The 27075-nt window shown below is 42.9% G+C and overlaps 1 protein-coding gene across 3 annotated transcripts in view; it reads right to left on the bottom strand.

The window, feature by feature from the left end:
- Positions 1–27075, bottom strand: part of plxnb1b (plexin b1b) — a 73571-nt gene that overhangs the window by 2036 nt on the left and 44460 nt on the right. The window contains exons 5-37 of one of the 3 annotated variants that reach the window (XM_058054225.1): positions 25210–25338; positions 24852–24952; positions 23622–23754; positions 23355–23511; positions 20661–20769; positions 20291–20399; positions 18621–19517; positions 17645–17779; positions 17446–17568; positions 14393–14486; positions 13948–14114; positions 13684–13835; positions 12277–12382; positions 11445–11581; positions 11030–11206; positions 10772–10949; positions 10457–10699; positions 8981–9160; positions 8614–8762; positions 8449–8549; positions 8025–8242; positions 7759–7937; positions 7611–7677; positions 6546–6692; positions 6046–6211; positions 4912–5015; positions 4743–4827; positions 4508–4674; positions 3300–3460; positions 2993–3140; positions 2323–2387; positions 1521–1596; positions 314–388 (exon numbers count right to left, since the gene is read on the bottom strand). In XM_058054225.1, the coding sequence (XP_057910208.1) occupies positions 314–388; positions 1521–1596; positions 2323–2387; positions 2993–3140; positions 3300–3460; positions 4508–4674; positions 4743–4827; positions 4912–5015; positions 6046–6211; positions 6546–6692; positions 7611–7677; positions 7759–7937; positions 8025–8242; positions 8449–8549; positions 8614–8762; positions 8981–9160; positions 10457–10699; positions 10772–10949; positions 11030–11206; positions 11445–11581; positions 12277–12382; positions 13684–13835; positions 13948–14114; positions 14393–14486; positions 17446–17568; positions 17645–17779; positions 18621–19517; positions 20291–20399; positions 20661–20769; positions 23355–23511; positions 23622–23754; positions 24852–24952; positions 25210–25338 (5235 nt within the window). Of the gene's footprint in view, positions 1–313; positions 389–1520; positions 1597–2322; positions 2388–2992; positions 3141–3299; positions 3461–4507; positions 4675–4742; positions 4828–4911; positions 5016–6045; positions 6212–6545; positions 6693–7610; positions 7678–7758; positions 7938–8024; positions 8243–8448; positions 8550–8613; positions 8763–8980; positions 9161–10456; positions 10950–11029; positions 11207–11444; positions 11582–12276; positions 12383–13683; positions 13836–13947; positions 14115–14392; positions 14487–17445; positions 17569–17644; positions 17780–18620; positions 19518–20290; positions 20400–20660; positions 20770–23354; positions 23512–23621; positions 23755–24851; positions 24953–25209; positions 25339–27075 lie in introns of all 3 variants that reach the window. The other 2 variants (XM_058054224.1, XM_058054226.1) reach the window with 2 other exon arrangements.

The raw sequence follows: 27075 nt of genomic DNA, 5'->3' as shown, positions 1-27075 counted from the left end.
GCAAACAGGAAAGCCGCCATTTTGGTTTGGACTAGGCATTTTTGAGAAGAAAACCAACTTTGATGAAGGGACCAAATGAGGGGCCAAATGAGCCCAAATCAAAATCACAAATGCCAGACACATGGCCGATGGTAAACTGAGAAGTGGTCAGTCTGATGATTGACCACAAAACACCCAACTTGATAACGCAGCTCCACAAGGTCAGATCTTCATGACTCGATGCGTAGGATGACGATGACAGTGCATAAGTCATTTGCTGAACCAAATAATCTTTATGAAGTCCCCGGGAGTTATGCAAAACTGTTTTACATACCTGATCATAGTATTTGTTGATGTACTTGTACAGCTCGTGCAGCGCCACCAAGTAGTTGAGTTCTCCAGAATAGTTCTGAAACAAGCACCTTGTGTCAGTTAAAGTCACAAACAGAAGACTAATGACCAGAGAGAGACCCTAACCCTTTGAACAAGAAATGCATGGTCAGGTGATCACATTGTATCCCAACTGGCATCCGCCCAAATAATACTGATGCTGTTTTTTTTTTATTTGTTGAAAATCAATTCAACTGGTAGAGATGAGGTGATCTTATTTTGAAATTTAAATTTATGGGAATTTAGTTTCCAAATCAATTCTGCTGGAAGTGTAAAAGTCAAAGCAATTTTATTTTGAAAATCTATTCCAATGGAAGTACTTAAGTAGTATTATTTGGAAAATAAATTCAAATGGAAGGGCTTAAGCAATTTTATTCTGAAAATCAATTGAAACAGGATGTGCTAAATATTTTATTTTGACAATTTCCACTGGAAAACTGAAACTGAAGCCCACTATAAGAGTCAATGCGGTTGTATTTTAAAAATAAATTCCACTGGAAATGCTTAGGCAATTTTATTTTGAAAACCAAGCAGCTGGGATGGACAGAAAATAGACAGCTGAATGGAATTCCACTGGAAGTCCCAACACGATTTTATTTTGAAACTGAAGCCCACTATAAGAATCAATGCAGTTGTATTTTGAAAATAAATTCCACTGGAAATGCTTAGGCAATTTTATTTTGGAAATCAAACAGCTGGGATGGACAGAAAATGGACAGCTGAATGGCATTCCACTGGAAGTGCTAACACAATTTTATTTTGAAAATCAGTTCTATTGCAAGTGCTTCTTGAATTTTATTTTGGAAATCAATTCCAGAGGAAGCTCTTATGTGGTTTTATTTCATAGTGCTTGATGCCATTTCCTGAAGAGGAGGTGGCCTAAGAGGGGATTGTGAAAATTGCTTGTCCGAAGCTGAATTTAGGTGAGTTTAAAAAGAAGACCGGTAAGGTTTTAATGCCGATGGTGTGGTTGTTTTTCAAAATTGAAACATTGTCCATCAATGTGCATCTTGGAATGGATTGTGTTTGACTTTGGAGGTTGGACGTTGATGCATGATAGCAAATGTGTAGTCCGATGACACCACTCAGTCATCATTGACTATATACTGGCAACATGTCACATGACACGCATGTTCAATGTTTGCACTCACCCTGGACAGTTCAGCCAAAGCAGAGTTCATCTCCTGGTCACTGGCTGAGATGGTTTGCCTGATGTCAGCATAGTACCTGCAAACATGTTACAAACGATGCAGTTAGGGATGTTCCAATCAGGGTTTTATACTGCCGATAACTGAAAACATGAGTGAAAGGCAGGTTAGCCCGCCTCTGCTGGGCCCCCCTCCCGCTGCATCATTCAACAGCCAAACTGGGGAAGAGCCGACACTGACGTGTCAGAAGTTGTTGCAGAGAGCTTCACGCGAGTCACACGTCATCTATACCCCGACGCAGCCCCGCACACAACAAAAGTTCCTCCTGCACCAAAAGTGCTACATAGTGTCTGCATGCTCCCAAATCCGTACTGAGGCGGTACTCATCCCAAAATTTTGCCTCCACTTACAAGTACATCTTCAGCAGCTGACTGACGGGTGATTATATCACAACCAAACCTATCTAGAGCTTTTCAAAACGCCACATTTCTTGAGGCACGTTTTGCAGGATGGAAAACTTATATCACTTTTACAAGCACAGGAAGTACACATATAGACATGCTTGTTATGGATGCTGCAGCGGGGGGCAAAGGGGATCGGCATCTTAAAAGGAAGTATGGGCCAATATCGATACAAATGCTTTTTCACTGATATCAGCCGATACCGATTGGTGGCTGACCGATCTAAGCACCCCGGTTGGTGCACTTGATTTGTCCACTTTTGGTGCAAAATGCAGAGCATTGTCAGTACCCGAATCTTGCACTCTAAATACTGAACATGAGCAGTAACATGACTGTCATCTTACCTTTCCACCATGTGTTTGTATCGAGGGATGTCTCTGGCATACAGCAGCTTGTTGATAGGAGAATCCTGTCGAAAAAAAAAGGAATATTTCCAAACTTCCTCATCAGTAGGCGCTTACGGACAAGAACCACCAGGTTCAGGAACAGCTGTCTCCTTGTTGAACTCTGCCCCCCATTGCCCACCCGTTCCGCTACTTACATCCCCACACTGATCTATGCCCCCCCCATCACTTCATTGCACAATTGTACATATTACTGTTATATCTTGTTGTATTCATAGATCATACTGTTTATAATTTATATATAATCTGCAATAGCCATACTCTAGTCACTTCATTGCAATACTGTACATATTACTGTTATTATATATTGTCACATCCATACTGTGCATACTGTTTATAATCTGTATAATCTGCAATAGCCATATTATAGTCATTTACATCCCTGTACATATCCTCACTGTATTATAGTCATAGCCTGTTAGTTTGTAGATCTGTCCATTTTTCTACATTTACTTACTACTAAGGTACTTATAAAATTGCACTTCTGGTTGGATGCTAACTGCATTTTGTTGTCCTGTACAAGTGACATGAGCAATAACTATAAAGTTGAATCTAATCTAATCTAATCTAATCTAATCTAATCTAATCAGAACCATATTAATATGCTTACCCGTCCCAGTTTGTGCTCAGCAATGGTGCATGAGTCCATGAAGGTCTGGGCAATGACTGACAGCACCGCATCCACATGGTCCGATGCTTGCACGTCAAAGATGAATTGCGGATTCTTCACAATGTTGATCCAGAAACGCAAGGGGAGACTGCAGACACACAGCTGCTGTTAAACAAGTCAAAGTGCCTTTGACGCAAAGAACAAGAAGAACAGAAGAAGAAGGGGAGAAAGAACTACAACACACTTTTTTATTCTAACCATCTCCAGAGCAAAAAAGAACAACACATGCTGGATATCTTGAGTGTACCTGTTGGTCTTCCAAATATGTATGGTCTCCGGGTCACAGATGGCGTGATGAGCAGCCTGGTCATCAAGCAGGTCAAAGAAATATTTGACTGCCAGTGGCACGGGTCTACTGGTGCTGAGTATGACTGTAAACAGATCGTCTACAAACTTCTGCAGCGTCCCCTGAAGACCACAAAACAAGAGAGACGTCAACACAAGCCAACTAACCTTTCTTCACAAAGTCCTACCATTTCAAATTCAGTATAAATATACTGGGAAAATACGCCTCAAAAGTAAGGATCGACCGATCCTTGGGCGGCCGATATATCGGGACGATATTTGCGTTTTTTTCCTTCTATCGGTATCGGCCCATACGTGCGTGGGTTCGCCGATGTATTTTTCCACCGCGTGATTTACAGTCAGGCATCTGCAACACAAAGCTGCCCCGGAGGCAGAGGACCCCGCAACACACATAGTCGCCGTACCCCGCCCCCACTGTTGAATCACATCAAGGCGTCACATCACATCGATGGTAGATAAATTTAAACTACGACAGAAATGTTTATTTATTCCTTTTAAAGTTGATAATGCCGTTTAAATGTGTGTATAAGAAAGCTGAATCCTACTGTGTTCAGTGTTTACATTTCAATAAATATTTGTTTAAACAAGAGACCTGGAATATTTGTTGTCATGGTCATTTTTTCATGTCAATTGAGGGATCAAAAGCAGTATCGGCCACAAATATCGGCCAACGGAAAATCGGCTAAGGGTGATGGAAAAAAAATCGGTATCGGCACCAAAAAAACCATATCGGTCGATCCCTACTAAAAAGTCAAAGAAGACATCATGATCAGCTGATTTCACACATGTTGGCATACAGGAAATGTAATGAGAGCCTTTTGCCTGATGTCATCAAAGAGTGAGTAGTTTACTTTTCATATGGGATGCATATATAATGTAAATATAATTCATATACAATATACAAAAAGTGTTTCATATTAATTAACTCCTAGTACGTAGTCTTGGGTTAGCGTAGAGGCAGTTTGACAAATCCATTCATTGTCACATTGGTGCAACAAATGAAAAGCCAATAGATGAGCCACCATACCACACAACGTGACCCCAAGCAGGTCTTGAAAGTAGTAGATCATCAGCAAAAGGACCCAGCAGGCCAAACGCTTCCAAGAAGCAAAACCCTGTCTTTGGATGTTTGATGTACTGCATGTGTACCTTCATAGAAAGCAGGCGGGTCAGGTATATCTCAGGGATGGCCTTGGCCCTCTCTCGTTCCCTCAAGCTTCCTCTCCGATGTTTGGGAAGCTCGGGCTCCTCGCTGGCCTTCACCAGATGCCAGAGTCTCACACCACCTTCATCTGCATCCTCCAGCATCGGCGTTTCTGTCAAAGATAAAATCCTTAAAACGTGTTTACTTGCACTCCAAATAGAACCGCGAAGCAGCACTCACTCTCTCCAGCCACGTAGTCGTGGTGGTCATGATGAATGTGCTTGGAGTGGCGAGGGACCAGAGCTACTGTGGCGCCGTCTGGGACCTGAGGTGCAGCACAGAATAATACCCGGTCAGCACAGCAGTGGAGTCCAAGTACAGCATTTCCAGCTGAAGATGAAGACCTGACCTTGTAGTGCTGCAGCGTGTTGAGACGCTTCCAGTTGCCCTGCACCACAGACGTTAAGTCCTCATCGGACAGGATGAGATGCCCAGCAACACCAGACCTCCACTCTAAACACAACAACAACAACGTGGTATCAAATATACACGCAAATGTTTCTCTGTGTCCAGTGTAGACGCGTCTATACTTACCTTTTATACATACTACCTGCATTATTAATATAGAATGTTAAATAACAAATGTAATTAAACACTGAATCCTGACATTATGTCATTTTAGGAAATAAAATTTGGTGCAAGGGCGGCACGGCGGTCGAGTGGTTAGCGCGCAGACCTCACAGCTAGGAGACCAGTGTTCAATTCCACCCTCAGCCATCTCTGTGTGGAGTTTGCATGTTCTCCCCGTGGGTTTTCTCCGGGTACTCCGGTTTCCTCCCACATTCCAAAAACATGCTAGGTTAATTGGCCACTCCAAATTGTCCATAGGTATGAATGTGAGTGTGAATGGTTGTTTGTCTATATGTGCCCTGTGATTGGCTGGCGACTGGTCCAGGGTGTACCCCGCCTCTCGCCCGAAGACATCTGGGATAGGCTCCAGCACCCCCTGCGACCCTCGTGAGGAAAAGCGGTAGAAAATGAATGAATAAAAATTTGGTACAGGCATCATAATAGTCCTGGACCAGCTCCTGTGCTGCCACCAAGCGAAGCGAGGAGAAGAAAAGCAAAAAAAGAAGTCCTGCCTCGGACCCAGTAAAGGATTTAGCCACAACAACCACAGCATCACCTCCAGAATCCCAGAACACAGGATTCGGACTTAGCAACTTCTCCATCATTTTCAACACAGGCCTGAAAGCCACCTTCTACCTCCACATCCTCCAGAGATACTTCATTATCGTTCTTTGTCTCCACCATTACCCATAAAACCTCCTGACCATCTAGAAACTTGAACTCAGGGATTATGTTGAGTATTTGAGTAGTTGTGTGTAATGTTTCTATTCAAGCTGCAGGTGGCGCCAAAGTTCAATAAAATAATTTTCATTATCATTATTGTTAATATTATGAATATTAGTATGACTACACCACATCAAATGCATGCAGAGAGTGAACAGAGTATGATGTGAACAAAACTGTGTGTTCTCACCCAGGTCCAAAGAGTCTGTGTGAGGTCGGTGAGAGAAGGAGGTGCTTTTGTAGACCTGATCCAGCAGCTTCTCTTTCACCTGCGTGATGGTGTCGCAGTCCAGCACTTTGGATGGCAGCGGCTGCGACTCATTGGCTCCTCCGCCCTGCACTAACACATTAAGAGTCTACAAAAAAAAAAGTTGGGACATCGGTTAAAAAAAAAAAAAACACCATCCATGCACCTATTCACCCAAAGCCGCACAGCAGGGGTGTCCAAACATAGTGAAAAGGATGCAAAGTTACTTTGATATTTAGTAAAACAACACATACTGTAGATATGCTAAGAAATTATATATATACCGTATTTCAAGAAAAAAAATGCATGTTTAATTTTATTTTTGAAAGTGGTGCATTCCAGAAAATACGACACAAGCTGTACTCAGGAGAGTCCTGTGTTACAGTACTATGTGGTAACCAGGGGTTACGTTAAATAAACCACACCGGATGATTTGTGCTCACCAAGGTTTTGTACTCCACGTCTTCTCGCAGCAGGCGGTTGTCGTTGAGTGTGTACTTGGCCTTGCCGGTCACGGCATCCACCGGTCCTTTATCCACTTGGTGCTTTATCGCCCTGAAAAGCATGTAAAGACATTCCCCGGCAGAGTCCTGGAAGCACACAAGTATACACTTATGAGTTTAGCACAAGTTTAGCACAAGCAGTGTAGAAAATGGACGAAGAAGGACACATCCATGTTAAAGGAACTAGGCACGACCACAAATGGAATACAGTAATCCCTGAACACTTCGAACATATAAGCACGTCTATGTTTAGCCAGAAAACATTTTACTAATCCCCAAGACCTTAGGGAAGATACTTGGTGCAAAGTGTGTGTCCCACTATATCTGATGTAAAACCAATGCAGAATTTCAGAAAAGGAACATCATAGCGACAGTAAAATACAGTGGCGGTAGTGTGACGGTCGGGGCTGCTTTACTGCTTCAGGACCAGGAAGACTTGCTGTGATAAATGGAACCAATGAATTCTGCTATCTACCAAAAAATCCTAATACGGAATATCCGGTTATTTGTTGGTGAGCTGAAGTCGAGACCAACTTGGGTTCTGCAGCAGGACAAATGATCCAAAACAGACCAGAAGGTCTGAATGGGTGAAGAAATTCCAAGTCATTGAAAATCCTGGGGGCGGCACGGTGGTCTAGTGGTTAGCGCACAGACCTCACAGCTAGGAGACCAGGGTTCAATTCCACCCTCGGCCATCTCTGTGTGGAGTTTGCATGTTCTCCCCGTGCATGCGTGGGTTTTCTCCGGGTACTCCGGTTTCCTCCCACATTCCAAAAACATGCTAGGTTAATTGGTGACTCCAAATTGTCCATAGGTATGAATGTGAGTGTGAATGGTTGTTTGTCTATATGTGCCCTGTGATTGGCTGGCCACCAGTCCAGGGTGTACCCCGCCTCTCGCCCGAAGACAGTTGGGATAGGCTCCAGCACCCCCCGCAACCCTCGTGAGGAAAAGCGGTAGAAAATGAATGAATGAATGAAAATCCTGGCTTTTGAGCCGACTGACCCTGAGGAACGCGTAGAGACAGATGGACATCCAGTTGGTCAGCAGTTTTTCCACCACCGTCTCGGTTCTGCAGAGAAAAAAAGCGAAGAAAATGTGACAACCCGAAGTCAAAGTTAGATTTGACAAAGCCAGAAAAGCCCATTCTTACCGCCGCAACATCAGTTTGGGGTTCTTGGCCACATACTGCTCCACCAGGTCGTTCAAAAGAGTCTTGAGGATATCGGTGAAGTACTCCAGTTTGCCGTGTAGCGCTACCGTAAGAAGGGAGGCCACATAGGCTCGGTCTCGGGGAGAGAAAGTCCGCTGACTTTCTAGAGTGTGAATGAACTTATGGGAAAAGAAACGCTCTTTGAATTCTTCTCTGAAAGCTCCAAGATCAGCGAACCAACAGATGGGGATGCTGCTGGGTAGTACCTTAGTGAGGAAAAGTTTGCTGTTGAGCAGGTTGGAAAGCTGCACGAGACCCTGTTCCACCGTCTGTCTGCGACACTCCTGGACGTCCAGGTCTCGTCTCAGCGGCGACTCTCGGTGACCGGGGAAGAAAATGCGCTCTGCGTACATCCGGTAATCGAGGAAAGGAATACCAGAACCAACCAGGTCGCTTGACATGTCCATCATCTCTGTCATAAGGTCTGGAAGGTGAAAGGTCAGTGAAAGATCAGACATGAATCTATCATATAGGTCACCTTTAACCCCTAACCCGAAACTCTTAATCCTAGCTCCTGGGCTAGCACCCCCAAAACCCAAAACCAGTTTTTCTTTAAGTAGTGGAGAAATGTCAAACTGGACTTTGACAGGTGTTCTTCAGAAGACTCAAATGTTCTCCTGATACGCTTACCTGTGAACTCTTTCTTGCAGCGGTCTCTCACGCTGGTTTCAAGGTTTTCCAGTTGGATTTGGACCTTCTTGTAGTCCCTTAATGCCTGCTTGCTCTTTCTCCTGATGAGAGCCCAGCAGTTTAGCAGATGTTCAACCTGAACATCATATTTATGAAGCCACTAACCTGTAAATAAGCACGATGATTAGGACGATGAGCGCCACGATGGAAGCTCCAACTCCGACTCCGATCTGAGCCTCCACGGGAAAGGTGGCCAGGCTGAGGCTGTCATACTGAACTTTACCCAGGGAGAAGTTCAAATTCCCCATGTGGACCTGGAAAAAAAACCATCATAAACATCAAGATCTTCCTGAGGGCTACATTGGAGTTCTGGTTCAAGTTCTAAACTCCTAATCAGCCTTGAATATGCAGTTGTGACATCATATCCTTCGGGATTCGCTCCGTCCACACGTCACAACTGAACATTGTGTACTTCCAAGCATTTGCAGGCCACACAACAGGCGCACACTTGATCTTGAAGATGTTAACTCACTGTGAATTCAGGCAGGTTGTCAGAACCCTCCCGTTTCTTGGCAGTGGTTCCTGACGCAGGCTGCTGAGGCGGTGGCTCGCAGTACAGATGGTTTCTGGTAAGCGTCTTGACAGCACACACACCCTCCCCGATTAACACCACCACCTCCTCTTTACTGATGGCCAGGTCCAGATTTTCCCCCTGAGAGACACAACGTTCAGTCAAATCCAATTTCAGTACCACCTGTCCATAGTGCGGCACGGGGGACATTTTACTGGACGCACGACATGACCCCACCCGCTTAGAACATTACCAAGAAGGGTTTTAGGGCAATACTGAAAAGATTTTACCATCAAAAAAAACTCAGACTACCACTCATTGTAAGCTTGAACTACATTTAAAATGTTTTAAAAGTAGTTTCTGTCAGCTCTCTAAAGTCCCATTTCTAATATTAAAATACAATTATTGAAGAAAAAATAGCACACAATTTTGAATGATTATTCATTCATTCATTTTCTACCGCTTATCCTCACGAGGGTCACGGGGGGTGCTGGAGCCTATCCCAGCTGTCTTCGGGCGAGAGGCAGGGTACACCCTGGACTGGTCGCCGGCCAATCACAGGGCACATATAGACAAACAACCATTCACACTCACATTCATACCAATGGACAATTTGGAGTGGCCAATTAAGCTAGCATGTTTTTGGAATGTGGGAGGAAACCGGAGTCCCGGGAGAAAACCCACGCATGCACGGGGAGAACATGCAAACTCCACACAGAGATGGCCGAGGGTGGAATTGAACTTGGGTATCCTAGCTGTGAGGTCTGCGCGCTAACCACTAGACCGCAGTGCAGCCGTGAATGATTATATTTTAAAAAATTATTATTATTTTTTTAAGTATCTTCTCAGAGTAGCAATCCTTTTAGTCACTCTACTTTGGACTAGTTTTAGCGTGTTTTATGATAGTATATCATAGTGGTCCCACATATTTACGCATACATTTTTATTACAGTTGTCAAAGTTAATGTGTTAATAATGAGTTAATAAACGGAATCCCCTTTAACTGCACTACTTTTTTGACTCGCGATTAACCTGTGATTAACCTGTGAACCTCTGCTGTGGGTCCTGTTTGACCCTTGGCCCCACAACATAATTTGAGAAAACACAGCAGTATTTCAGTTAATGTTGAGCGACAAGTGGGAACAAATATTGAGCAGAAATGGACAAAGGATATTTTGAATGGCAGGTTTAGCTTCAAAGTTCTATCCCTGGCTCTATCGACAAGACTCAAGTTGTCGCTGTGAGTTGAGTAGTATGTCGATGTCAAATGCCGCTTGCTGGACTTGGGTGGGGAAACTGCAGTTTTTGATTCTAATTTATAGAGGAGTACTTTGGCATACGAGTGTGGCACTAATGAGTTTATTACTAATTAGCTAATGAGTGAAGCCTATTTGCAGGGCTTGTGTCACATGAGTTACAAACATCTTGCTGTCTGACCTCGAGCTGGATGAAGCTTCCAGGGTTGTAGCGGTATGCCTTCAGAGGGTCCTGCTGATTCAGGGGGTGCAGACTTGGGTTGGGCTCATAGCTGAAGACTTGGGGGTTAAGCGCGTTGAAGTCAAAGCGGAGGTTGTCCAGCAGAAACTCCACAGCGACCTTGGAGCCCCACACCGACGAGTCCACCATAGGTGATCGACACAATATCAGGGAGGAGGAATTCACCTGACAATGTTCTGTAAACTGACGGAATGCAAGCAGACACAATAAGATTTGTACGGGGCTTTGTGTACACACACACACACACACACACACCTGTTTGACAGAGCAGAGATCTCCAGGACAAAGTTGGTCAGAGTGGGTCCTTCTGCGCTTTCTTCTTGTGCTACTAGCCTTTTTCTGCACAGTGTCGTGAGGAGACACCGTCACGACCATTCGGGGTTCCTGCACTACGTTGAGGTTGTGACCTGACAAGTAGATCATTCGACCACCACTGGACAGAAGAACATTAACGTCAAATTCACTCTTCTTCATCAGCAGCCAATGAAAGGTGAAGGTGATGACCAAACATACCTGAGGAAGCTCTTGGCTGGTTTAGCGTGCGTTATGTTGGGATTGTGAGTGTAGTGGTAAACTGAAGAGTGGAGATGGCGTTGGCTGCTGCCGTAATGCAGAGTGACGCGGTAATCTCCCGTCTTGTTGTTGCTACCCGTCACACACTGAACACTCGAAGTCTCAACCTCCGACACGCTGACAAGGAGAACGAATCATTGACTTCTGGCTCATGTCAATCACCAGTTTATAACCCAAATTAAGCATGTGTCTAAATTGGTGCACTTAATGCGTGTTCACATTAATTAGTATGGCAAAATTAGGTACAAAGTAAATAACCAGATGTATTTACCAACCTCAGCACACTCGGGAAGTAAGTCACAGTGCATACAGTATACTTATTGAAAGACAGTGTATGTGTTTGGGTTATCCTCACATGTTACAGGGCACACCGCCCACAGTGACCGTGAGGTCTGAGGGACGCCCTGTCAGAAGGTTTCGCCCACTGATGGTCAATGTTGTTCCCCCAGCTTTGGGACCTCTGCTGGGCAGCACTCCCGTCACAAACGGATCCTGACGGAGCAGAGAGGATACACACACAAATATGTTAAAAATGAGACAACAGCAAGGCACCTCCTAAACATTGACCCTTAACCCTCTCCATCTCCATCACCGCCTGTTACATGGATGCTAGTACCCTTCTAATAGGTGCTTCTACTTTCAGAGCTGCAGTAACAACACTACAACTGATTATTTTAATTAATAGGAGTACTGCAATTGCTCATTGCCATGCTATGCAGTAAATCCCATGTTTATCAGCTTTCCATTCCTTTTTTTCCAATGGAATATCTTCATAGTTAGAGGATAGAAAACCTGGTTACGACCTTCTAAATATGTTTTTTAACATTAGAGCACTCTAGGCATGAAATAACACCCCTATAGTCAGCTTTAGACTCCTATTAACCTATATAAGAGATATGATGCAAAATAAGCCAAAAATAAGACTTGTGGTCATGTGTTCCCAAAGGGAATTGAGTCGCTGGACAGACAGGAAGTGACCTTGGGAGTTCAGATAGAGTGATAGAGTATTCACACCACAATGTGGCGAGGGACGACTGCATTGCAAATGCTACATCATTGCTATTATATGGTGTCTATGGAAGTTTGTAACTTCTACCATCACTCTCTTCCTGAGCTGCAGACAACAACCCTACAACTACGTTTTATGAACGGTCTACCTGACCTAATATGCTCCAATCTTCAATTACCTGGAAGCTGAATGACTGTCTTGACAAGCCAAATTCTCCCCCGCTCACTTTAACAGACACGTGGCCCATCTTCTCTCCTCCACTGGCTTGTGTTGTGCAGACAATCCTGCAGGACACCATGAAGCATTCTGTCATACATTGAGCAGTTTCTTCTGGAATGATCAACCTTTTATTTATAATCCCCCCCAAAAAAGAGTACACACATATTTAGCATAAAATCATGGTGTTTTTTTACGAAAATACTACTAATGCATGTCAAAGATGTTACATATACAGTGGACCTGCGTTAGCATCATTCATTTGTTCCAGAAGCCAAAACATGTTTTTATAGTTTTAACAATCATAGTTTTTACATGCAATAATCTATTCCAAATGCATAAGGATAATGAAAGAAAGGCATAAATGAACATATTTTAAAAAAATGATCAGCTTGTCAATCCACTGGCAATAGCAGGTCATTACGCAAAATATGACATTTTGACTCACGGTGCCAACTTACATATAACTCTAAACTCATCACACAGTAACTTAACACTCAAAAGACACCTTGGAAATATACAAAACAAGTACTTACTACAAGTAACTTAATATCGTAATGCATTTCATTGGTTATTGCAGCCGGGGTGCTTCAATGACGTCAGCCCCCTTCTGGGCTCCCCTGGCTGTCTCTAGTGGACAGAGGCAGCATTGCATCTCCCGAGCAGCAATAACCGATGAAAGGCTTTGCTGGGACGAAATGCATATAATAGTATGTTAACAGCGGTAATTCATTTATTTCACTAATTATGCAAAACATTTGCATAATTAATGCATAATTATGACGTCAGAAGGAAGCATAGTGTCCCCACACAGTCACACAATGTCTGCCGGTGTTTTATTTCTATATTTATTTTATACACCAAAAATTACGGTACTTTGGATTGAAGTAAATAACTTATATTGATTGACAATCACTGAAAGAGTGAGATTTACTGAGTGTAACATCAGGTGGAGCAAAACACTGGGATAGTCACATGACTGTCACATTTCCTATATGTTACCTAGGAACCTGTCAACACTCCTTTGTAAATAAGGGAAATTTTATGCAAAATAAGGAAAGTTCTGGTCTGTCTACCATAATAATGTTTTATTTTGAAAGCATGACCGGCTACAGGATATGCTGATGCTGCCCAACTGTTGCAGATTGGATCAGAAAGTGTGTTGCTCCAGCAGTGTTCAAGTTAAAATACGGGCAACTACTAAAATGGGAGGGTGCTGGGAAGGAAGGGCTAAATATGATGGTTTGCCGGCGAAAACGCGAGGACTGAGCGAACTCATCACAACACGCACAAAGCTGCACAAAACGCATTTACAGTGTTCATGGCTTCTTGTGGGTTCAAAGAGATGATTTTACCCCTACTTCAGTACCTGGAGGAGACTTCGTAGAGATTGGGTATGACCCTGCAGGGCACACCAGCCACTAAGACAGATGTTAGGATGTCTTCAGCCTTCTGGCCAAGGTTGGAGCCTGTTATGGTCACTAGCGTTCCACCTTCCAGCATGCCAGACAGCGGCTCAATCTGCAGAATTGAGACAACAACTTTCTTGAAACATGACAATCATGGTGCCACAACTTGAAAGACGACTTGCTGGGAAGATCATTCACTATGTGAGGGAGATGGAGGTACTCACAGAGTGAATGACAGGAGCGGGGCATGTCTGCTGCACCGCGTCACGGCACGATCCGGAATACAAACATGTGGCCTGTGCGCCACCACACCACACGCAGCCGTACTTGTGGTCTGCTGTGTGGCAACGACTGCAGTCGGAGCGACCCACGGAGCAGTTGTACAAAGTCACTGGAGACACGCACACAACACCATCAATACATGCAACCTTGCTTAATTTGTACGCCTCGACAATGCTTGGAATCTTTCTACTGCTTACTCCCATGAAAGATTGTCAAAAGTAAACACAGTCAGTTATGATGTACATATGCACACATTTGTCCCTAAATGTCATATTGTCATATTTTGAGCCATTAAAAAACAAGCTGTGGGCCAGAAATTTCTCCACTTCTGCCTTTAAATAGACAAAGAAAAAAATGACATATATAAAAATAAATAAAAGAACTCACCATATAGATCGGGAGAGCTGTCAACATGGAATGTGTCCCTCCTCTTCACATACACCATAGCGGGGTATTCTTCCGCTGGAGCAGAATACGTGTACTAGAAAAGAAAAATGCTTTCATTCAGACTAGGCATTCACTCTAGTCCATTACAATGTTAACGTGTACTTTCTCAGTAGCACGTGCAATCATCAGTACACACACTGGACCGCCTTACTTTCTGAGATATATATATATATATATCCTGCATATGCTCCTGTGCAATACTATGTGTATATTTTGGATATCTTGTATATATCTTGTACATATCTTGTTAAATTGTCTTTTTTTTTTACTCTACTTTTATATAATTTTTTTTTAAACTTGACTACTGCACTGAAAGGAGAAGCTCTCCAATCTTGTTGTACGTCTTGTATAATGACAATAAAGGCCATTCCATTCCATTCCATTCCATTCCATTCCATATGCGTCTCCCTTAAACCATTACCTCTGCAACATATGCTAACTAGGAACCTTAACATTACAATCCAATTGCAACATATGCTAACTTCCTACATTGCTACGACTTCTTTCTTCAATTCAATACTTTTTCACTTTCTCAAACAAAGTTCTGGTACTTGCAAATATTTCTGCAGCTGTACATTAATATTAATGTTTATAGCAGCTAATTGCTTCCTTACCCGGCAGTGATGAGTGAATTTCCGCAATGTAGGAGTCCTTATTTATAAATGGAATATTTTTATAATTAGAAAACAGAACACCAACAATGTTTACAACATTCCAAATACAGTTTTAACCCTATTAGAGCATTCTAGACATGGAATAACACCCCTACAGTCACCTTTACCTTTATCACCTATTACCCACTATACTGTAGTAGACATAATAAGACTTGTGTGTGTTGCTGTAAATGTGTTCCATTGCTCGGGGTGTTGAATTGGGGATGGACAGGAAGTGACGTTGAGGGTTGAGAGTTGAGAGTTGAGAGTTGAGTACTTGGAACAGGATTTAAAAAAAATTGAAAATTTAAGAACTGAGACACAGCCTTGCAGGTTTATAAGCAACAGCAGTTTAAAATAAATGAGAAGACATTATTCAGGGGGAAAAAAGTGTCCCTGCTAGTGTTTCCCACATACTGTATGTCAGAGGAGTATTTGAAGTGCTTGTTGACATTAATCCGCATGCACCTGGGACTGAACCATTGCATTCTTCTAGAATGTTAACCAAGCAGGTGGCACAAGACACCTTAGGGAGCAGTGATTGCAGTCACCCAGGATTCATGTGGGAAGGTCAGGGTTTCAATAACATGTAGCTATGGTTGCACAGCCCCTGGAATGAAAAAAGGGCTTTGGAAATGTCACTGGGAATGAGAAAGGGGGAATAAAGACATGTTTTGCTTGTCTAGTGTACTTACTACTTCTGTAAATGGGAATGACTGGTTCATTCGTGGTTGACTACTGCATTTTACTAGTTACAAAGATGTATGTTTAAGCATGTTCAAGCATAGAAATGGCAAAATGGACTAACTAAATGAAGTAATTGTGAAGGTAGGACTGTATACTGCATTGACAACAGCACCAGACTTGTCACTAACGTTCCCAAGGGAACACATTTACTGCGACACTGCTTAAGCAGGAGTTTTCATTACGTCTTCATTGGCTTATTTACGCTTATTTTGTCTACTCTATTGGGTAATAGGAGTGTAAAGCCATTTAAAACCCGCCATTACAATACATTACAGTAATGACGGACAAACACTGGAAGTACTCGGTCTTATTTATGCCGTTTTTCTCTGATTATATTTACTACAATGGGTAATACAAATGCAAAGGTCTATGAGTATGTATATGGGTGCCTTGATGGCTCTAAAAACAATAAAACGTTTTTAGAAGATTGTAAACAAGTTTTCCATGACATAAGTACAAAATATTCCATTTATTACCTCCCCTAATTGCAGTGTGGCGGTTATGTTTGTGTTAAAAATAACTTGACAAGTTGTGAATGGATTTTGATACAATTTTCAGTAATTGTTGGAAATGGGATATTGAAGAATTGATCAAATTTTGGGGGTGACAGATAACTGTCTGGATCCAGAAATGTTTGAAGAGATCATTTACAGTAACACTGTAATACCACTTGTGCATATAACTCCACAAGAATGGTCAGAGCACCTGGGAAAAAAAAAATACAGGACACATTTCCAGCAGATTCTACAAAATATCAAAGATTGATCCAGACAATGGAATAATTCTGGATACCATGAGCAAATGAAGCCATAAACACGAAAACAGAAATACTATACTGTATAAATGAGTAATTTATAATTTTCTTCAAAAGCTGTGGAGCTAGAGACACAAGAAAACCGCCATTACGGAAAATGTGATTTTTGTGACCAACTATAGAACTAATGTTGATTATTGTGAATGCAATTGCTAATGATATTCTTTGAATGCAATGAATCCAAATATGTAGATAAAATAAATGTATGACAAATATTTATGGTGTTAATGTGAATACAGGGGGAACTATGGAAATGTGTGGAGGTTAGCGCTCTCCAAGTGCTTTTCTAGTTGATACTGAATACTACTTCGTGGAAATTCAATTATCGAGCCTGGGGCTGGAACCAATTAACCACCATAAAGGAGGGACGACTGTTTATAGTCGAAGTTTATAATCTAGTTTATAATCTAAATGTGTGTGAATGCTGACAAGTTGAAGATGAATTGAAATGTGGAATTTTGGAAAAAGTGGGATTTTTGTGGATATGGAAAATCCGAATGAGTAAAACGTCTTGATGTTATAATGATTTAAATGGGTTGGGAATGTGGAACACTCATTTTCAATGTGTTTTTTTCAGTGTGTGGATGGATAGACGTCATGTTCTCAATTAGAATGAACATTGGAATGATGGAACGGGTTGAGAAATGTAGAAGTAACTGAGCATCAAGAAATGGATTGGGATAAAAATATGAAATTGCGCCATGTGAATAATGTCTAGCATTGACCAAATAACCTTGTGCGTATATTCTGTACAGTTCTTTTGTTATATAGCAACACACCTGGTGCAGTTGACAGGTGATGTGAAAGTTGGATGGATTGACGTCATCGGTCTCCACATATGCATCCACTACCACCGTCTGCCCCTCAATCACTAACACACACTCGTAGTTCAACTCTGTGTCCTGTTGAAACAAATTACTTGTTTGGGTGAAGGATTACTGCCATTGTTAATGGTGCATCTGTGTTGCATTGTTGTACCTGATACAAATGTAGGTTGCGAGCAAGTAACGTGATCTTCCTTTCCACTCTGACAGGTAGTAGTGATGAACCCTGCACCTTCTCCACACAAGGACAGGCGGAAGAACCCCAGCTGACATAGGAGCCCTCATCCCCCTGTAGCATCAACACAGGAGCATACACAAAAACTCTTGCTAGTCAAAATATATCACAGACACACATCCAACAGGCCATCAACTTCTATTCATTCTATATCTCTGTCAGTCTACTCTGATCCATCCATCATCTTCTGCTTATACAGGTCCGGGTCACAGTGACAGCAGACGCCCATACTTCCTGGTTCCTGGCCGCCTATTCCAGCTCCGCTAAGGCGACACCATGACATACCAAGGCCAGCAGTGAGACATAATCCCTCCAGCGTGTCCGAGGTCGGCCATGCGGCCTCCTTGCAGCGAGGCATGTCTCACCCGGAAGACATCCACAAGGCTCGAGACCCGATGCTGGAGCCACCTCATTATTATTAGCAACTCAACGCACGATCCAATGTGGAGCTCATGTGTCAGCTTTCCACTCGTGAACAAAAGCCGGGGAGATATTTGGCTGACATCCATGGCCTCAGGTTTGGAGGTGGATTCTTCACACTCAGCTGTGAACTGGCCCAGTAAACACTGAATGTCACAGCTTCATGAGGCCATGAGGAACATCAAATCAAACTGTCTCCTCCCAAAAAGTGCAAATAATTTGCCAGCTAAGAGTTAAAAGTGACAACTGCAAAACATTGAAAAACATGCACACATAAACATCTATGATCAAAAAAAACAAGGAAAGGAGTAGAGGTGATGTGTAAGGAAAAAAGGAAATAAGGAAAGACTTGGGTGGTCCAACAGTGGAGTCCAATTAGATGTGTCGAGAAGTGAGTGGCCGTCGGCGCCTTCTAAAGAAGTAGAAAGGAGTAGTACAATGAGGACAAAGACAGTGCCTAAATGCCTAAACTCACCGGGAGAAAGGCGTCGGCTGGATCGTACTGGTAGTCCAGCTCTGTGTCCACCAAGTGGTGGTAAGCTGGAGATGCATGATCAACCTCGCCGTCGCCTGAAAGCACGGTAGCAGCTGAAAAAGTAGCTGTGTCGTTTTCTGCAAGGACAGCGGGGATGCCGTCTTCTTCTTCTTCGGGCCACAACACATCAGGGTCCCTGCTTTGAGACTCGGTCTGAGAGTCCAGCCGGGGTATTGGAGTCGGTGCTCGGGTGGGATCCGGGAAGAGAGAGGACTCAGAATTGGCCGGTTCACTCATGGGAAAGGGTGTAGGCAAAGAGGACCCGGTTGAGGTCAGAGTGAGCGGATCCATTGAGCTCCGTGTTCCATCGGGTTGCTGAGTGATTGGCATCTCTGTCGTCACCTCCAGGCTGTCAGGAGTTGGGATCACCAGCGGCATCACAGGCTTCAGATCCACACCAATAGTGACCGGCGCCAATTCTGCACTTGCTGTGAATTGAACATCCTCCAAAGTACTTTGAGTGAGGAACAAAACTTCTCCCACACCCTTCTTGGTGGTAGTGGTAGTGGTAGTGGTGGTGTCCACAGGTGGAAATGTCATCGGTGCGGGTTTGGTGATTGCCAGGGTGCTAGAAGGCTGGGTGCTGATGGGGGTGCTGGTCGTCTGAGGAACGACAGTGTGTTGAGTCGTGGTTTCAGGAAGGACGGCCTCCTCCTGAGTCGTCAATGCAGGAACAGAAGTTGTCGTCGTGGGAGTAGTAGTAGTCGTAGTAATAGTAGTACTTGTGGGAGGTACTGTGGTGGTCGTGGGCATTGCCGTTGTTGTGGTGGTGGTGGTGGGGGTTGTGATAACTTTAATAGTTTTTGCAGTGGGTGGGGCTGAGGTGGGGAGTTTAAACTGAAATGGGGGAGGGGCAGGGGAGGAGGGGTAAGACAAAAATGAAAGTAAAAGGAAGAAGCAACACAAATGGAACTTAACTGAACACAAATGAAGCCTTTGAAGAGTTGTCACCTATTGTTGCTATGTACAGTAACATTTGGACATACTTATAGGTTAGTATTTAATCATGAGCTTGTATTTGCATTTTTAGTTGTTTTTCGATCATTTCAAGAGTGTCCTCCTCATTAATGGTGATAAAACGTTCCATTTCTAATATTCTGTTTGCTATTTTCCCTATTTGTCTTTCACCGGGAGTGTCAACCGCTGACATGTTGACAGGGCACAGACGGCAGCAAAACAAACGCTGTGTGTTCACGCTCGTGCGCTGTTCTCTGATTGGTTGTTTCACGGGCACGATACCCGAGTGGACAGCTACGGGGGCTGATACTGGACATGGTTAAACTCTATATTTTATCAGTATCACTGCCCTGGGCTTTGACACAGTATCATTTCGGCCTTTTCCCGTATCATTCATGGGCTGTTTTTAGGGTACAGGGCCAATTAATACTGTAGTATGTGATAAAGTGACGTATTTCATCCCCTACAAAGATATCACCACCTGAAACACTCACACAAGGCTTGGTGTGTGTGATGTGGTCACATGACACCAAAATGAAGCTCTTTGGTATCAACTAAGGGAGAAATGCTGATGATCTGATATTATTTTCCCTGCTGTATCTACAACTGTCATCATCAATACCATCACGCGTTCTTTATTTGTCACAACTTACATGCTGGTTGTAGATGATCACTCCCTCCTCACAGGTGGGCTTGTGCGTACACGTGTGCTGGTGAACACACCAGTTGCAGCCCCACTGGCTCAGAACACAACCATGACAACTGTCAATGACAGGTGAGTAGAAAAGTGTCATCATCTCCTGTTGTTGTTGTTGTTTAGAAAGGGGTGTGGTCAAATTACACAAAACAACAAACAAATAACAGCAAAACTTCAAATGCTTGTGGACATCTCTAGCTTCGCATTCTACTGTGGTGTGTCAACCTCGAAAATAAGATCAGCAGAAACGAGGGAAAAGCCGAAGAGCTTGATAGAAAATCCTATCAGTGAATGAAGGTGAGATGATTAAATAGGTGTTTACTCACAGCATGCTGCCAGAGAGCTGCTTAACAGCTGTGCAGTCATAGAAGGTGAAATCTCGCTCTGCCACTGTGACGTCACCAAAACGAAGGGACAAGGGCACCCGGACAAAATCTGCGGTGACCACAAAAAGCAGAGGAATCGTCAAAAAAATTCAGGTTAATGTTCAAGTTTTGCCTCGTTTTGTCAAATTTTTTTCAGTTTGTGTAAAACATGGTGGCCATCTTTTTACGTTATTTGGACACTGTGTGAGTCCAACTATCTTTCATGTATTTTTTCCATCACAAAACAGCTTTGTTAGTGTGACAGACACAAAATGTGACATTGTGCTTAACATTTCACTTTCACTGAAACGGCCATCTCTGTGTGGAATTTGCATGTTCTCCCCCGCATGTTCCCCGGGTACTCCGGTTTCCTCCCACATTCCAAAAACATGCTAGGTTAATTGGCGACTCCAAATTGTCCATAGGTATGAATGTGAGTGTGAATGGTTGTTTGTCTATATGTGCCCTGTGATTGGCTGGCCACCAGTCCAGGGTGTACCCCGCCTTTCGCCCGAAGACAGCTGGGATAGGTTCCAGCACGCCCCCGCGACCCTCGTGTGGATAAGCGACTTGTGTTGAGAAACACCATTGAACTCAAGAAATAACTCACAACATCAAAACACCAAGATGGTGTCCGTGTTGCTGCCACATCATGTGGTGGCAACAACCATGCCTTCAGTGACGGTGAAAGCAACAAAAACAGGTTTTGTGAAAACATTTTTGGCTGTCTTGAATGGATTTACATTATTGTTTCAGTTATGGCAGTACACAGACCTCACAGCTAGGAGACCAGGGTTCAATTCCACCCTCGGCCATCTCTGTGTGGAGTTTGCATGTTCTCCCCGTGCATGCGTGGGTTTTCTCCGGGTACTCCGGTTTCCTCCCACATTCCAAAAACATGCTAGGTTAATTGGCGACTCCAAATTGTCCATAGGTATGAATGTGAGTGTGAATGGTTGTTTGTCTATATGTGCCCTGTGATTGGCTGGCCACCAGTACCAGGGTAGCAGGGTGTACCCCGCCTCTCGCCCGAAGACAGCTGGGATAGGCTCCAGCAACCCCTGCGACCCTCGTGAGGAAAAAGCAGTAGAAAAATGAATGAATGAATGAATGAATGTTTCAGTTAGAGTCTGGAACAGATTGTCACTAACCAAGGTTTTACTGTATTACGTATTATCAACTGTCTTCTAGTAATTAAGTGTACTTTTGTACTTGTTGTTTCCCTGTATCTCTACACAGTAATACAGATATGGTACACCTAATACAGCTAAGAGTGGGAGTGATGTTTGTGATTATTTTCTTGATACTTTATGTTTAAATGTAACATTTCCAACTCATTCATTGTATCATCTAACAGCCAGCTAACCATCTTCAACGCCGACACACACACACACACACAGTCTTTTTCATTTACAACATCCATTTAGAACATTTTTTATGATTACACAATTACCAGACCTGCAGACCAAATAAAGCGGATATCAAAGCATAGAGTTACTAGATGACATAAAATACGGATTAATCCAGTCGCCAAGAGTAGTTTTGTTTAACAGATGAGATCGGCCTAAATTCATGGAAACATGATTGGATTATATGTCTGTATGGTTAGGGCGGGCACGCAAACATACTCAAAGACATGCAAATACCCTCCATCCATCCATTTCCTATGCCGCTTATCTTCACGAGGGTCGCGGCTATGCGGCAGCCTATTCCAGCTGTCTTAGGGTGAGAGGCGGTCTATTTGGTCTGCAGGTCTGGTAATTGTGTAATCATCAAAAAATGTTCTAAATGGATGTTGTAAATGAAAAAGACTGTGTTTGTGTGTGTGTTGGAGTTGAAGGTTAGCTGGCTGTTAGATGATACAATGAATGAGTTGGAAATGTTACATTTAAACATAGTGTCAAGCGTCAAGAAAAAAAAATCACAAAAATCACTCCCACTCTTAGCTGTATTAGGTGTACCATATCTGTATTACTGTGTAGAGATACAGGGAAACAACAAGTACAAAAGTACACTTAATTCACTAACTGTACTAGAAGACAGTTGATAATACGTAATACAGTAAAACCTTGGTTAGTGACAATCTGTTCCAGACTCTAACTGAAACATACTCTAAATTCATTTTCCCCAATAATGTAAATCCATTCCAGACAGCCAAAAATGTTTACACAAAACCTGTTTTTGTCGCTTTCACCATCACTGAAGGCATGGTTGTTGCCACCACATGATGTGGCAGCAACATGGACACCATCTTGGTGTTTTGATGTTTGAGTTATTTCTTGAGTTCAATGGTGTTTCTCAACACAAGTCGCTTATCCTCGCGAGGGTCGCAGGGGGTGCTGGAGCCTATCCCAGCTGTCTTCGGGCGAAAGGCGGGGTACACCCTGGACTGGTGGCCAGCCAATCACAGGGCACATATAGACAAACAACCATTCACACTCACATTCATATACCTATGGACAATTTGGAGTCGCCAATTAACCTAGCATGTTTTTGGAATGTGGGAGGAAATTAGGACATACTTGAGTTATAATAGGATATAGTAATATAGTATATATTATAGTAATAATATTGGAATTGTGTCATACAGTAGTATACACACTGTGCGAATGCCCATAATGAGAGAGGGGGAAAACTGACTCAACACAAACTCACCCTGTCCTGGAGGCACCCTCGGGACTTGGCTGGTGTGTGGAGACTGGCAGGTGACGCCCGTCCCAGTGACAATGGCAGGACTACGGACGCCATGGAAGAAACAGGAGTAGGACTCACCCTTTTCTAAAGCTGGAAGATCTGGAACTAGCAAAGACACCTACAAAGACATCATGGTTGGCAAGGTTAGCATCCTCTAGAAATGTCAGTATTGCTGAAAGCCAAGCAAAAACATTTGAATACAAAATAATAAGAGCACTGTTGGCTTACTGTCCTGCTTTCCTCCCTGCTGATGTTGGATGGGTTGAGTTGCTGGACAGCTAGACACTGCTGTTCCATGTCAAAGCTCCAAAGCCACTGACCAGATTGCTTCCCACGACCACACTCGGACTGCAAAACACATCTACGTAGAAAACAATAGTCTGCACTTCATTTCTTGTTAGCTTTTAGATTAGATTAGATTCAACTTTATTGTTATTGCTCATGTCACTTGTACAGGGCAACAAAATGCAGTTAGCATCCAACCAGATGTGCAATTTTACAAGTACCTTAGTAGTAAGTAAATGTAGACATAGAATAGAGCTGTAAATGGACAGATCTATGTACAAATTATAACAGGCTGTGACTATAATACAGTGAGGATATATATGACTATAATATGGCTATTGCAGATTATACAGATTATAAACAGTATGCACAGTATTGCAATAAAGTGACTATTTTACGTCAAGGTGTTACTCATTATGTTGGAAAATTGCTTGATATGCTATTGGCTGATTGTCATGTGTACATGTACATTAATGTACATACAGTAATACAGTTGTTGCTTGTTTATCATGTTTAATAAGTGAATTCCGCCATAAGTGAATGTTTATATTAGAGCCCTCAAAATATGAAATAACACCCATGTAGTTAAGAGTAAGGATCGACCGATACATCGGCCGGCCGATATTTGCGTTTTTTCCTTGTATCGGTATCGGCCGATACGCGCGTGGGTTTGCCGATGTATTTTTCCACCACATGATTTACAGTCAGGCATCCGCCGGGGAAGCTTTGTGTTGCCCCGCCGGCAGAGGACCCCACAACAAACGTAGTCGCGGTACCCCGCCCCCCCTGTTGAATCACATCAAGAGCGCGTTTTCGCAAGTAATAGCGTTAGCTTGCTTTTAATACTTTACTAAGCCCATCACAAGATAAATTTAAACTACGACAGAAATGTTTTGCACATGGTTGAATATTTATTCCTTTAATACTGTAGTATGTGATAATATTTGTTATCATGGTCATTTTTTCATGTAAATTGAGGGATCAAAAGCAGTATCGGCCACAAATATCGGCCCAAGCAAAATCGGCCATCGGCTAAGGGTGATGGAAAAAAATCGGTATCGGCATCGGCCCCCCCAAAAAAACATATCGGTCGATCCCTCGTTAAGAGGTTGTTTGTTTGTTTGTTGGTAAAGTGTTACTAGGCTGATGAAAGTCGGCTGCGGTGCACCTCACCTTCCCTGGAGGACACACCAGCCACAGTATGGGTCATGGGCTTGCAAGCAGGAGTGACAGTCTGGGTGCTGCTGGCATTCAGCCACAGGTCTCTTCTGCAGCTGAAAGCATAACAATGCTGCAGTGTTCAGTCGTGCAAAGCATTCACTATAAGCTCCCGTCTAACAACACATGACCCACTTTCCCTACACACAACAGTACAAAATGAAAATATGGTCATTAGGATAATCCCAGCAATGGATGGTGAGTTTTGGAATAGAAAGAAAAGCATCCCTCCCAGGTGAACTTTGTCGTCAGATTTATTCTGGCAGAAGAGGAAAAAGGCGCTTAAAGGTCAACATGTTGTTTTTTTTTTTACCATGTTATGTGTCATTATGAAGAGATGCTCTTCCTCTTGATCCAGGACAAGGTCTGAACTAATGGCTGTGTTCTGTTGAATGGAGGTTATTGAGTACTCCTCCACCTCCCCATTTGGCCCCAGGAACACCTGAGGGAATTCAAACAGACCAGCGTTCAGTAACCTTTACCATCAAATGAGCCATTTTGCCTCCAGTAAAGAAAAACAGTCTGCAGAACATGACACAGTTTATAAACTTTTTAAAGTTTTAATTCCTCTCAAATGCTAGAATTCAACTCACATGATGGTGAGCAGAATCCAGAAACATTGCATTGTAAACATGTCCTAAGCACAATAATCAGCCAAATTAACAGGACAGCTTTGTCCCTTTCTACATCTTCCAGAATCTGTACCTACTCCAGGTGTATTTCTTGGTTTTCATGCTTCCCTGTTTTAATTTATTCCACTCACGGCTCGCCTACAGGCACGCCCACTCTGCTGTGGTTGGTCACACTTCCAAGTGCTTGGGAGGATTTTCGGTGTTGTGCAGATAGGTGTCGAACCCAACTTTATAGGAGTTGATCATAAATGGCGATTTATCTTTTTAAAATATCCGCTTCTAACATACAGCCATGTGGGTGTGGATCCTGAATTCGATCCGGAAGTAGAGACTGGACAGTCCGGAGTTTCTCAAGAAAAAAGGTTACTTCATGACGTCTCTCAATGGTAAGTCGGTTTAGCGTTTTAGGTTTTCTACAACATTGGTAACGTGTAATGTTGTCATTACACGTTTTTTGAGGGACTACCAGTGTTTTAAAAAACTCGGGTAGAGTCACTGATAGTTGTGGGAAATGGCTATTAGAAACTCCAGACTCGGTGCGCTTGTAATTTGCACCTCGCTCCCTGTATGCACACTGTATAATGCTACATATACCTTTGCTCCATGACTTACACAAAATAAACAACAGTTAGGACACTAATATATTGTTGTTTACTGCTTGTTATTCTGACTCTTGGACACGACCAAGTAAGGCTGAAAGGCTTCTGGCTTCAGCAAGTTTGTCGGCTAGTCCAGCTGCATACTGGCAAATGTTCACAAAACAGTCCGGTGTGAAATACCATTGACAGATTAAAATGTTTCTTTTGCTTGGAGGGAATCAGAAATTCCAACCACTTGTGCCTGATACATATGATACATATGTAGCTTTCCCTTAGACCCAGAGGTTAGGGGAGGGGAGAGAACCTGGCCTCCAGTCCATGCCCATATAAGGAAGCCGGGCACTCTGTGACATCACAAACTGACAGTGTTAGAACTCCCCCTGAAACAGAGCATTCAGAGTCATCCCAAACTTCTTTCAGGGCTCACTTCCAACCTCATTATCTGAAACCTTGGCATGGTTTAACACAAGAATACAACATTCTATTTACAGTTATACGTCAGAAAAGTGGAAAAGGCATAATAGGTCCCCTTTAAACCTAATTTGTTTCTCTGGGTGATTAGTTAAATTCATGACAAGTCAGTAATGATGATGATTTAGGTTATAGTCTATTAAATGTATAATATTGTATTGTATTAGTATCTCTATAATATCACCATAATAAGATAAAGTAGCATTATTAGGTATGTTGATTGTTAAGCATTGGTAACACTAAAAGGAGGGAAAGTAAACTTAAGAAGGAAAAAGTTTATTTCATACTGCTGCTCAGGTTTTATTGACATCAACACGTAGGTCTCATTTCTGCAGTATAATGGATTTTATATATACAAATATATGTATGAACTTTCCGCTCCGTGGCGTACTACACTCTGTTCCATTTATTTGCAGCCGACAGTCGACAGTCTTAGTCATTTAGTGTCCTTGGGCTGAACAAACTGTCCCCCTTTTC

Source organism: Doryrhamphus excisus, chromosome 18 (assembly GCF_030265055.1).
Source record: "Doryrhamphus excisus isolate RoL2022-K1 chromosome 18, RoL_Dexc_1.0, whole genome shotgun sequence".
Classification (NCBI taxonomy): Eukaryota; Metazoa; Chordata; class Actinopteri; order Syngnathiformes; family Syngnathidae; genus Doryrhamphus; species Doryrhamphus excisus.
The sequence above is the reverse complement of the archived record's forward strand: the minus strand, read 5'-3'. Positions and strand labels throughout refer to the sequence as shown.